The following is a 13,552-nucleotide window of genomic DNA, read 5'->3' on the forward strand; positions in this document are numbered from 1 at the left end:
GCATAATATGCACACGTCCAATCCAAGTCAAATTTTGCATGTTAATGGGTTCGATGTTCATCTGTATGATACAGAAAAAAATATTTAAAAATATCACTTAACGAATTGCGGGGCGTGAAAAAACTCTCACAGGACACTCATTCCTCACAGGACACTCATTAGGCACACCCGCAATGTGTAGAAATCATGTCTGTTACATGTTAAATTGTAAATAAAATATTTCTCATGGAAAATAATCAGTAATAAGGTATATACCAAAATTGTTAAAAAATATCTTACTGAAATGTTAAAATTCTTCTCAAGAATTTATCTTAAAATAACTCAATAAAAGTGTATACATTGACTCCTGATGAGAATAGGATCATTTTACATTAAAATAATTTTGCAAACTATTCTTCAATATTAGATATTGAAAGTTTTTTGTTTTGCTTTTTGATATCTACCTAATTCTATATTAATTAAACATGTAGTTTATAGATAATCTAGGTATACATAATTATTCTTTTATTTGGTTTATTAAAGATATTCTTCTTGTAAACTGCACAAACATTTCTGGAATTCCATTGAGCTACTATCAGTTGATCAACATGTTAGTTTTGATGTTAGTGGTTATGTATAACTAGGGGCTTCTATTGACCAATGTAAGGAAAACTTGACCAATTCATGTAAGAACATGTGAAAGCCCTAGGGCACCTCTCAGTTTGACATGGCTCTGATGTCTTTGTTACGACTAGGCCCCTTTCAGTCCCTAAGAAAACACCTGTATGTCTGCTATTTACCTGTATTATGTAACATCCCTGGCCCCTTGTGATTGGGAGCTCAAGGGGCAATGGCACCTGGGACATAATAGAAATAACAAAAAATTAGGTTTCAATCATTCCTTTATTTCCTGTTTAATGTCCTGTTTATCCATATTTCCTGTCATTAGGTGTCAGTACCTTTCCTGGAATTTCCATCTAGTGACATTTTTTTACAGTAAAATTATAAAATCAGGGAAAATTTATAATTAATTGATAATATTAGGTTGCTAGATTTTATGTCTTGGCATACAAAATATCAAATAAGAACTAGGTAATTTTAGGATGACTTCTTTGTGAGAAATTAAATAAAAGAACAGAACTAAATTTGGAAATATAAAAATTTTGAAAATTAATAAACAGCAGATCTATACGATTCCTTCTCTCTTTAGCCTGAAAAAATAAATCTTCTTTCCAAAATCTTACTTAAGAAACAACAATGATTCCCTTTTTTATTCTTGTTAATCTATTTTTCGTATCGACCGAAGACAAAATATCGTTGAAATCTCTTATGGTTTTCCTATGCAAGATCAGAGGTTCGCTGGGATCAAGTTGATGACTGATATAAATAAGTTCTGCACCAACTTGATGCCAGGCTGACATTTGTTCTACAACAGCCATCTATTGGAAATCAGATTTCAAATACTACACAGCTCTAACTGGCTACTTAAATTTACCTTTCAAGGCAATATCATTACAATTTTTTAAAAGCTATGATGAAAATAAGTTTTCCAATCAAGCTTTTAACTGATATCAAATTCATAGCAAAATACATTCAGGTTCAATCTATATTGTTATCTTAAATTTGTGATTATCTCCCTTCTGGGGCCCCATGTCAGGGCAGAGAGGACAAAGGAGATTGTGTAATCTATCTGTAGGTACATAAGTAATTGGTAGTCATGGTTACAAACAGGTATGTAAACAACTGTCCCAAATCACACCTTTTTCAGATGAAACAAATTACTAGACATGTAAGTCTCCAGGGGAGACAACTGCTTCAAGTAAAAAAAAACAAGTTTGAGTACAAAAGACTAAGGTTACAGGGCGATAACTGAATTACTGGTGAACCTGCCTACCTGTTCATGTCTTTGTTAATTATGTATAGGTATGGCACACCTGGTCTGACTCTTTTATTACCAAAACAACAGAGATAAGATTTACAGGTGGGCTGTATCTATTAATCCTATCTTAGACAGCTCTTTGTTGTTGTGTCAATTACATAGTCAATTTAAAGGACAATAGCAGGGATTTACAAAAACACTTTTCAGGAAGAATATCTTATCCGAGAAAAATTCCTGGATATTTTTGTTGTGTCAATTAAGTAGTAAATTTATAGGACAATACAGGGATTTACAAAACATCCCTTTGAGGTAAAATTCTCAAGAGCTTATAATACTATTACTATGGAATGTCACAAAACAGGATTTGTCAGAATAAGTTGATTTTCACAAATAATCTTGTGTATAAATACTGTATCAACAATTCTGGTATTCACATCTTTGGCTCAAGTCTGAGAACACAACAGGTATATGTAGTTCATGACAAGGTAAGCAAATTATTGTAATTTTATCGCTTTTTATATATGTATATTTTTCACTTTTGGTTGCTTTCAAAATAATTGAATTTCTGATCTCATTTAAATGCAAAATTTCTTGAATAACATTTACGGTTTATTTTGAACTGAAAATTGAAAAGACATGATATTGTGGAAGCCTCTGTATCTCATTTGGTGAAGGTTAAACATTTTAAAACTGCACCAATGTGATGCCGGAGGGCTGTCATGGTAACACAACAACAACATTTACAACTATTCTTAAATTTCCAGTTATTTTTACCAAGAATCAATTTAACAACTTTTACATTTTTCATTTTTTTTATATCTGCTTTTTGAACATCTAGATGATTCAGTTCTTAATTACTTTGTTTTAGAGATTCCAAAGATAATTCAAAATGTTGAATTTTTACAAATCTTTCATATTTCATCAATTTGTGTATTTAATACGCTGTACACCAGTCTCATAAGCTCCCTGGGATCTCGTTGTGTGCTGAAAATAAGATAATCTGCACCAATAAGATGCCAGGTGATTTTATAGGGCAAATCAGCAGTCATACAATTACTTCATTTCTGAGAGAATTTAAATGTTCTTTTAAAAATAAGAAACATCAGTTATTTTCCATAACTGCTCTTATAATTACTTCAGACCTATGGAATATTTTATCTTCTGCTGATACCTTTTTACTTTACTTATTTATCATCCACAATATTCAATACTAAATTCAGTTTAAGGTCAAAAAGGTCACGAGGCAGGTGTTGACCCCTGGGATTTGTAAAGTGCATGTAATTACACAAAACAAGCACTTACAAATGCTGGGGGCCAACATCAAAGTAAAATCTGACCAATCTCATACAACTTGCTGGACTGAGTATGATAACTACGTATGTAATGTTCCTTAATTAAAAGGAAACAACTGAACATTTTACTATTTCCCTTTTTTCTTTATCAATGATTAAGTTTGTGCCTGTCATCTAACTGAAAAATAACTTTTTGCATTTTCTTAGGATTCATTTACACTAAAATCTTTACTGCTTGATACATTCAAACAAAATATTGATAAAGATTTACTTGTTTCCATGACAGTAGTTTGATTTTTAAAATTGTTTAAGATTATTATTAATAGTTGGTAAGCTCTGCTGGCAGACATTAAGGATCTGAGGTTTCCCATGCTACATTTTAATTTTTTTATGAACAGCAGCACCAGTTGAGGGTATATCAGTACACACGATCATAACAAATTCATCTAAAATTGAAAAAAAATCATTAAACTTATTAAATCATAGCTTAAATAATCCTGCCCTTCTATACTTAAACATTTCTTGTTGGCCATTTTGATTTTTCTTGGCGACCCTTTTAAATTTAAACATTTGTTGTCAGCCATTTTGATTTTTCTTGGCGACCCTTTTTTGATTTAAACATTTCTTGTTGGCCCTTTTGATTTATTCTTGGCGATCCTTTTTTGATTGTAACATTTCTTGTTGGCCATTTTGATTTTTCTTGGCGACCCTTTTAGATTTAAACATTTGTTGTCGGCCATTTTGATTTTTCTTGGCGACCCTTTTTGATTTAAACATTTCTTGTTGGCCCTGTTCATTTTCTTGGCTTTTTGATTTCAGCATTTTAGCTGCTAATTTATCTCTTGAGTTTTAGACAGACAAAACACCTGTATGATGCAGTTATATATCCACTAAAACTGCCAAATGTTTCCTGGTATTTGCAGTGTGGTAGTGTCTGAAACAAACTAGCACTTACAAATGCTGGGGAACATTGCCAGTTACACACAGGAAGCAGTACTGTACTTCTTTTTTAAAAGTAGGCGCGTAGCTGTTATAGGCAATCTCATTGGTCGAAATAGCTTTGTATCAGGCTATCTTATTGGTGATGGTAATTTAATATTGCAACAGATTAATTTTCATTGGCAATTGTAATAGCTTTAGATTTTTATGACTTTATGTTTTAATTGAAATTCTTTCAGAACTTTTAAGATAAGAGGATTAAATGAAACCTTTCTCTTGCACGAAAACATGGCAGCTAAAAAATAGAGTGTTACATTTGTCTTTTTGAAAAATAAGCAGTTAATTCAAAAATAATTTCTGTGAAAACAACTTTGTATTTATCCTCCAATAATCCCCTATCTGATAATAAGCCCATGCACCACTACATACCAGTGGTCTAGGATTACAAGGAAGACATTCTAGAAACATCTTATTTTATGAGTTTGTGTTAATCAATGATAAAGACCCCAGCCCTTGGGGTGTCTGGTAACCACAGGGGTTCTATAGTCTACCATATATATATACCCTGTAGCCCAGACAGGGCAATGAGATAAGATTACAGGACCAGACACAACAGTTCCCTGCTGGGCCCTAGTATCACATTTGGGCTTGTGTATCCTAGCAACAAGCACTTATTGATGCTGGGGTCGTGTTGAGGAATGTACTTCCATGTGTGGCTGATCAGGGCTCATTTCCAAATCCAAAATACATTCACCGATCAACATTAGTAATATTTCTGACTATTCTGATAAATGTCTTCAACTGTTAATTAGGACAAGTACACTACGTAAAATTACCTTGTTTGAAGAAATTCTTTCTTTCTTACACATTACAAAATATTATTATAATTATATCTCAATATTTCTTTAATACAGTACAATATAATCTGAATATCCTTTGTAAAATCGGATATAGAAATAATTTAAGAAAAAAATTTGCTTTGAATCCTGTGATAGCTCAGTCAATTTTGAACTGAATTGCAGAATATACAGCTTTTTCAGTACTTGATTTATTCGAGCCTGAGTGGTGAACTCTAAGCTGGAGATGATTCTGAGAAGCTATAGAGAATAGTCAACCCACTACCTTCCTAGGATGTGTAATGTGCTGGTGACACTATCAATACTAGCACTTACATATGCTGGGGACACAATGGGTACCAAGCAACCGAGTGGGGACATAATGGGTACCAAGCAACCGAGTGGGGACATAATGGGTACCAAGCAACCGAGTGGGGACATAATGGGTACCAAGCAACCGAGTGGGGACATAATGGGTACCAAGCAACCGAGTTACCTTGTAATTATATATACATAGCTACATGTAGATACAGTGATACCTGTAAGTGTCCTGGTGTGTCTCTAGTTACCTGTAATTGTTTTGGTTTGTCTCTAGTTACCTGTAATTGTTTTGGCATGTATCTAGTTACCTGTAATTGTTTTGGCGTGTCTCTAGTTACCTGTAATTGTCCTGGTGTGTCTCTAGCTACCTGTAATTGTTTTTAGTGTGTCTCTAGTTACCTGTAATTGATTTAGTGTGTCTCTAGTTACCTGTTATTGTTTTAAGTGTGTCTCTAGTTACCTGTAATTGTTCTGGTGTGTCTCTAGTTACATGTAATTGTTTTTAGTGTGTCTCTAGTTACCTGTAATTGTTTTTAGTGTGTCTCTAGTTACCTGTAATTGTTTCAGTGTGTCTCTAGTTACCTGTAATTGTTTTTAATGTGTCTCTAGTTACCTGTAATTGTTTTTAATGTGTGTCTCTAGTTACCTGTAATTGCTTTTGGTTTGTCTCTAGTTACCTGTAATTGTCCTGGTGTGTCTCTAGTTACCTGTTATTGTTTTGGTGTGTCTCTAGTTACCTGTAATTGTTTTTAATGTGTGTCTCTAGTTACCTGTAATTGTTCTGGTGTGTCTCTAGTTACCTGTAATTGTTTTTAATGTGTGTCTCTAGTTACCTGTAATTGTTTTGGTTTGTCTCTAGTTACCTGTAATTGTTCTGGTGTGTCTCTAGTTACCTGTAATTGTTTTTTTTATGTGTGTCTCTAGTTACATGTAATTGTTTTAGTGTGTCTGTAGTTATCTGTAATTGTTTTAGTGTGTCTCTAGTTACCTGTTATTGTTTTAGCGTGTCTCTAGTTACCTGTAATTGTTTTGGTTTGTCTCTTAGTTACCTGTAATTGTTCTGGTGTGTCTCTAGTTACCTGTAATTGTTTTTAATGTGTGTCTCTAGATACCTGTAATTGTTCTGGTGTGTCCAAGTTTCGCTGGAACAAATTCTTTCGGAACTATGCCGGAATCAAAATGTTGCTTATTTCAATGATAACTACCAATGAGTTCAGGATGGGACCGGAAATATTTTTCCCCAAAAAACGCTTACAACACACTAGACAATCTTGTCTCCTTCTGCGAAGTATTTGTTTCCCTGTACTAACCTGTATGGGTTTTTGGTATACCCTGTACTTACCTGTATGGGTTTTTGGTGTTACCCTGTACTAACCTGTATGGGTTTTTGGTATACCCTGTACTTACCTGTATGGGTTTTTGGTGTTACCCTGTACTAACCTGTATGGGTTTTTGGTGTTACCCTGTACTAACCTGTATGGGTTTTTGTTATTCCCTGTACTTACCTGTATGGGTTTTTGGTGTTACCCTGTACTAACCTGTATTGGTTTTTGGTGTTACCCTGTACTAACCTGTATGGGTTTTTAGTGTTACCCTGTACTAACCTGTATGGGTTTTTAGTGTTACCCTGTACTAACCTGTATGGGTTTTTGGTATACCCTGTACTTACCTGTATGGGTTTTTGGTGTTACCCTGTACTAACCTGTATGGGTTTTTGGTGTTACCCTGTACTAACCTGTATGGGTTTTTGGTGTTACCCTGTACTAACCTGTATGGGTTTTTGGTGTTACCCTGTACTAACCTGTATGGGTTTTTGGTGTTACCCTGTACTAACCTGTATGGGTTTTTGGTGTTACCCTGTACTAACCTGTATGGGTTTTTGGTGTTGCCCGTAGTCTGTCGTGTGATGGAATCCTTAAACACCTGTCGCCTGTAAATTTTCTCCTCCACTGTACCACACGTTATGAGGCGGTAGATGACAACGTTTTTGTCCTGACCAATACGGAACACCCTATCCACCGCCTGGGCATCAGTTGCTGGATTCCAACTCGGATCAACTAATAAAACAAGAAAACACATTGAAAGGACCTGTTGACATAGCATCACTAAATCATGCTGCAGCAGTTCGAAATATTGATAATTGTGTAATTCTGCATTTATTTTCTTACGAAGGACCTATATATTAGATATTAAAAGCACTAATTTGAAATGTGAGAACTTTTCATAGTAAGTACAATCTAAAGGTAGATATTTGTCTTCGTTGACTTACAGATGATCACACGGTCTGCTGCCGTCAGTGTTAGCCCTACACCTCCCACCTGAAACATAAAGACAGCATAAATTATTATCAATATTTATGTGATTTTTGTAACAGTGGAGTATGAGAAAACTAATATTTTTCTTCAAATGCTGGTACAAAAGTAATACACGTTGATATAAATTCATTCTGACATCAGGGTATATAAACAATTTCTAAAAAAGAAGAAAACGTTTTCTCATCCCAAATATCCTCTGCAGAAACCATTGTTAAAAAAGTCTGGATAAACATCTTTCAATATAGAAATGTAGGCATGAACATTTTATTTTACTGACACATGTATAAATGCATTAAGAAAGCAAGAAATTATCAAATATTAACTTAAACACATTTTTTTATTATTATTAACTTCTACTACAAAGAGTGTTAAATGAATGATTGCCACATCAGCATTTTTTCTGGTCATTTTAGGAAATTCAGAATTTTTTGTGCAGCAAGAATGAGGGTCACATAAAGGTTGCTGGATTTGCATCCTTGCATGAAAAGCATTTTTTTTGTCATTTTTAGGATATACAAATTTTTTTGGGCAGCAGGGAGGAAAGGGTAACATATAGGATGCTTGATTTGGTGTCTATGCTTAACAAAAGATCCCAGAGGGATCTTGGCGCCCACCATTGAATGATCTTTATAGGTTCCATGTCAGATTGATCTTTTCTCTACTTTTCCCTTCCTCTAAGTCTTACTAATCTGTGTAAATTCAGAAACAGCCCTCTAGTACTTTTCAAACAAGGGCAACCTATATATAAATTTAAGATTTAGCGATAATGGCTGTCTGTCGGCCATGTTGTTTTCCGATTGGTCCCAAAATGCAATACCAGGGACCAAGGGGAACCTACAGATGAAATTTGAGAAAAATCCCTTCAGTACCTTCTGTACAATAGCGATAACAAACTTCAATTTTCAAAATACAAGATGGCTGCCTGACAGCCAGGTTGTTTTCTGACTAGTCTCAAAATCCAATATGCATAACTAGACACAGAGGGCAACCTACAAATGAAATTCAGAAAGATCCTTTCAGCAATTTCTGATAAATAGCGATAACAATCTTCAATTGTCAAAATCCAATATGGCTGCCTGTCGGCCATGTTGTTTTTCGATTGGTCTCAAATTGCAGTATGTATAACTACGCACTGAGGGAAACCTACATATGAAATTTGAGAAAGATCCCTTCAGTACTTTCTCAGAAATAGCGATAACAAACTTCAATTGTCAAAATCCAAGATGACTGCCTGTCGGCCATGTTGTTTTCCGAATAGTCTCAAAATGCAATATGCATAACTAGGCACCGAGGGAAACCTACATATGAAATTTCAGAAAGATCCCTTCAAAAGTTTCTGAGAAATAGCTATAACAAACTTCAATTGTCAAAATCCAAGATGGCTGCCTGTCGGCCATGTTGTTTTCAGATTAGTCTCAAAATGCAATATGCATAACTAGGCACCGAGGGAAACCTACATATGAAATTTCAGAAAGATCCCTTCATAAGTTTCTGAGAAATAGCTATAACAAACTTCAATTGTCAAAATCCAAGATGGCTGCCTGTCGGCCATGTTGTTTTCCAATTGGTTCTCAAAATGCAATATGCATAACTAGGCATCAAGAGGAACCTTTATATGAAATTTGAGAAAGATCCCTTCATCAGTTTCTGAGAAATAGCGATAACAAACTTCAATTGTCAAAATCCAAGATGGCTGCCTGTCGGCCATGTTGTTTTCCGATTAGTCTCAAAATTCAATGTGCATAACTAGTCACTGAGAGGAACCTACATATGAAATTTCAGACAGATCCCTTCATTCGTTTCTGAGAAATAGCTATAACAAACTTCAATTGTCAAAATCCAAGATGGCTGCCTGTCGGCCATGTTGTTTTCCAATTGGTCTCAAAATGCAATATGCATAACTAGGCACCAAGAGGAACCTTTATATGAAATTTGAGAAAGATCCCTTTGGTGCTTTCTCAGAAATAGCGATAACAAACTTCAATTGTCAAAATCCAAGATGGCTGCCTGTCGGCCATGTTGTTTTCCGATTAGTCTCAAAATACAATATGCATAACTAGGCACTGAGGGGGACCTACATATAAAATTTCAGAAAGATCCCCTTATTAGTTTCTGAGAAATAGCGATAACAAACTTCAATTGTCAAAATCCAAGATGGCTGCCTGTCGGCCATGTTGTTTTTCGATTGGTCTCAAAATGCAATATGCATAACTAGGCACCAAGGGGAACCTACATATGAAATTTCAGAAACATCCCCTCATTAGTTTCTGAGAAATAGTGATAACAAACTTCAATTGTCAAAATCCAAGATGGCTGCCTGTCGGCCATGTTGTTTTCAGATTAGTCTCAAAATGCAATATGCATAACTAGGCACCAAGGGGAACCTAAATATGAAATTTGAGAAAGATCCCTTCAGTACTTTCTGAGAAATAGCGATAACAAGAATTGTTTACGGATGGAGGGACGGACAGACGACGGACGAAGGACGACGGACCACGGACGCAGGGCGATTTGAATAGCCCACCATCTGATGATGGTGGGCTAAAAAATACCAGATTTAAAATATTTTGCGAATTCTGATGACTACTTGGAAATAAACATACACATACACCATTGGGAATGGGGTCTTATTTCTGACACCAATATATCTGCAGGAAAATAACTGTTTTCTGAATTACTATCCAACCTGTGTTGTGAGTAAGAAGAGTGTGTAGCTGGTGTCGGTCTGGAACTTGTGTATCCTCTGGTCTCGCTCACAGATGTGGATGACCGTGCCATCTAGTCTCATCACCTTGTGGCCCTGCCATCAAAATTATTATTCAACGTCAAACAGTACATTTATTTTGTTCACTTTTGAATTGTATCTTTATTGTATAATTATATTGATAACTCAGTATCTCTATTTGGGCATAATTATTACTCTAAAGAGCAAACTATGTCTCTATACAGTGAAACAATATGGGACCCTGCATTCAACAAATACTGTTAATAATCAAATAATCAAAACAAGCATGCTGGGTATTGCTAAAGCCATACATGTCCCCTACCGGCCTCTGCTAAAATAGTAAAAGTTACCTTGACCTTGACCAACAAACCCTCGAAACTCTCGAGTTGCATACCAACTTTCACCAACATACCTTCAAGCATGGATGAGAAAATGCAGAAAACTGAGGGGACAGACTGACAGGGTAAGGGCCATAACTCTTGCAAAAATTAGTCAAGCAGAATGAAGTTTCACAAAAATCAGATTAAAAAAAATAAATATGTAACCCTAGTAAATACTAGCCACAATATACTGCTCGGCTAGAGAGATCTTCTCTTTAGCTCGATCAGTTGAAAGTAAGACTAGTAATCCAGATATCCTAGGTTCGATCCCTAGCGGAGGCAGTGATTTAAATTTAATTAATCATGCGCTCTGTTACATATATAAACATAACCAAAAGAATTATAACAAATAATAATGATGAATGAAACTAGTAGAGCTGGAGTTATGTTCATACTTGTAAAGCCTTTATCTCGTCAGTTTCAAACTCATTGCAAGGGAAACAACTCTGCTAAATCAGTTTTTATAAGGTCCAATGTTTAGACAGATTTTTTGGTGTAAGTTATTCTTGAATCATCCACACTTTAATAAATGAAGAACTGTGCTGTTTACAGTACCTCAATCTCTACACAGATGAGGAAGGAGAGCTGTCAGCAGTGTGACCTTTAACCTTTGGTAAATATGTAGAGTGGATGATGTCATCTGCTTGTGAGAATATAAACTAAATCTGCCCAGAGGTTCATGTGATTTCCCGTATACAGGAGTTTTATTTTAAATTTCAAAAGTGGTCAACTATGATCTTTGACATTTTACCTTGAAAGATGACCTCCAAAATCCATTCAGGTCTATAGAAATTGATGGTGTGATGTCAAAGTGGGAATATGAACTTAATTTGTCCAGAAATCCATGAGATTTCTCATACACAGGTATCTTATTTCTAATCTTAAAAGTGATAAAATGTGACCTTTGACATTTAACCTTGACAGATGACAACCAAAATCTTTTTAGGTTTAGAACTTGACGGTGTGATGTTAGGGTGTCAAGGCATTGATTTTCAAAAGTGGTCAAATGTGACCTTAGACCCGTTAACTTTGTCCAATTAACACTAAAACCTGTTCAGGTCTAGAGCTTGATGGTGGGACATTATGATGTGGATATTGGCTAAACATGGGTCAATGAGATGTCTCATTCCTAACCTTTGTAAGGACTCACAAACTGAACACTGTAACATCCCCCCCCCCCCCCCCCCCTTTCACTAAGTTTTGTGTTGTTAACAGTTAACAGCTCAAACCATACCCTATTGGTGGTGACTTTATCGATTATATCTAAGATCTTGCGTGATTGTGAGAAGATCAGTGTGCGGTGACCCTCTGCCTTCAGTTGTGTAAGAAGCTCGATGATAAAGATGAGTTTTCCTGACTCGTTGATGAGAGTGCTATCATCAATGTTATGGATTTCTGTTGCTGCACTGCTCAATCCTTCCTCTGACTCCAGCAGAGAGTTATCCATCCTGTACAAAGATTTAAATTGTTTGTTTTAAGGGGTTTATCAATCCCAACAGCCAGGTTCATATCAGGACAGCAAATCTATTTTTGTCTCTTTGATGTTCCCTAAATAGAAGATACAGAAAAAAAATCCATGATTCTGTAGGGACCGACTTTAGTCGCTTTCTATATCAACATGAGTGGAATACTGGGGACATTATTCTCTGGTCTTTGATGTCCCCTGAACAGACGACTGTCAGTTCCCTTTGTAATAATGGCCATATTTTCCCCTCTTTTAAATATCTATAAATCTTTTTTTTGGTTAGAAAATTAAAACACTGTCATATTGGTAAGTAAGTAGCTTGTTTAAAAATGTTTATGTGTACGGTAACTGGCCTGTGGTCAAAATGGTTGGAACAATTGATCATGAAAGACAATTATGGTTCCAGATTTGGAGAGAAGCTTTCTCTATATAATTAGAATCTTAAACATGTGAAGATTCAAGGTTCCAAAACTACCTGTAAATGGCTGAATGGCACCAGATTTAAGAATTTCTTCATATGTCAAGGTCAGTGCATGTACAAGTATATATATAATATATATATACAAGTAAAAATAATGACATATTTTGTACACATGAAATAAACACCTTTTCATTTACTATTTTAGACATACCATGTTTATCCATAAATACACCATTGCTTACAAATACGGGAAGTAGAAACTGCATTTTTAGATTGACCTATTTACTAATATCTAGTACATATAAAAAAAGTTTGCTTATGATAGTTTGTTTTCATGAGTCACACCTTTTCAACCTGGTTATGCAAAGATTGAGGGATCATGTATACATGATATACCTTATTTATCCTCAAATAAGCCCCCTCCCCTAGTGTAAAAGTTAAGTACCATATTTATCCTCAAATAAGTGCCATCCCCTAATAATTTTATTTCATCTGTTACACTCATTTTCATTGGTTGGAAAATTAAGAAAAAAATTACGTCATTTTTAATGACGTAATACACGTAGAAGTACTTTTGACGTCGTCTGCTTGCGACTATCAATGTGTCGTTCAACGTCGGATATTTTCGGATTGGTTATCGAACAGAATATCGATTATAAAGTCATCGGAGATACGAAAGCTCTATCAGAAGCTACAGTCGAGAATGTTCTGCAAACCAAAAACGTGTAATCAGCAACACTTTAGCTTCGATAATCAATCAAAACTGCGGCCATAATCAAAATGGCGTAGGCCCACTTGTGGCCGCGGAAAATACAATTTGCCTCTGATACCGTCCAACTCATACGCCTCCTCGATTAGCAATGTTCTGTCATCGGGGATGTTTTCCAACTCATCTTTCAATAACTGAGTGTTTAATTTTCCTCACAAGGCTCTTACATATAAACAAACATTCCAGTGTTTCTGATTTGTTAGCATACAGCACCGTGAGTGACTGTTGACT

The 13,552-nt window shown here is 35.4% G+C and overlaps 1 protein-coding gene across 1 annotated transcript in view; it reads right to left on the bottom strand.

Annotated features, from left to right (window-relative positions):
- LOC117332168 (DNA excision repair protein ERCC-6-like) overlaps positions 1-13,552 on the bottom strand; it is a 47,136-nt gene that overhangs the window by 22,983 nt on the left and 10,601 nt on the right. The window contains 4 exon segments of the mRNA XM_033891053.1: positions 7,114-7,303; positions 7,516-7,564; positions 10,248-10,361; positions 11,901-12,114. Of these exon segments, the coding sequence (XP_033746944.1) occupies positions 7,114-7,303; positions 7,516-7,564; positions 10,248-10,361; positions 11,901-12,114 (567 nt within the window).

Source organism: Pecten maximus, chromosome 8 (genome assembly GCF_902652985.1).
Source record: "Pecten maximus chromosome 8, xPecMax1.1, whole genome shotgun sequence".
Classification (NCBI taxonomy): domain Eukaryota; kingdom Metazoa; phylum Mollusca; class Bivalvia; order Pectinida; family Pectinidae; genus Pecten; species Pecten maximus.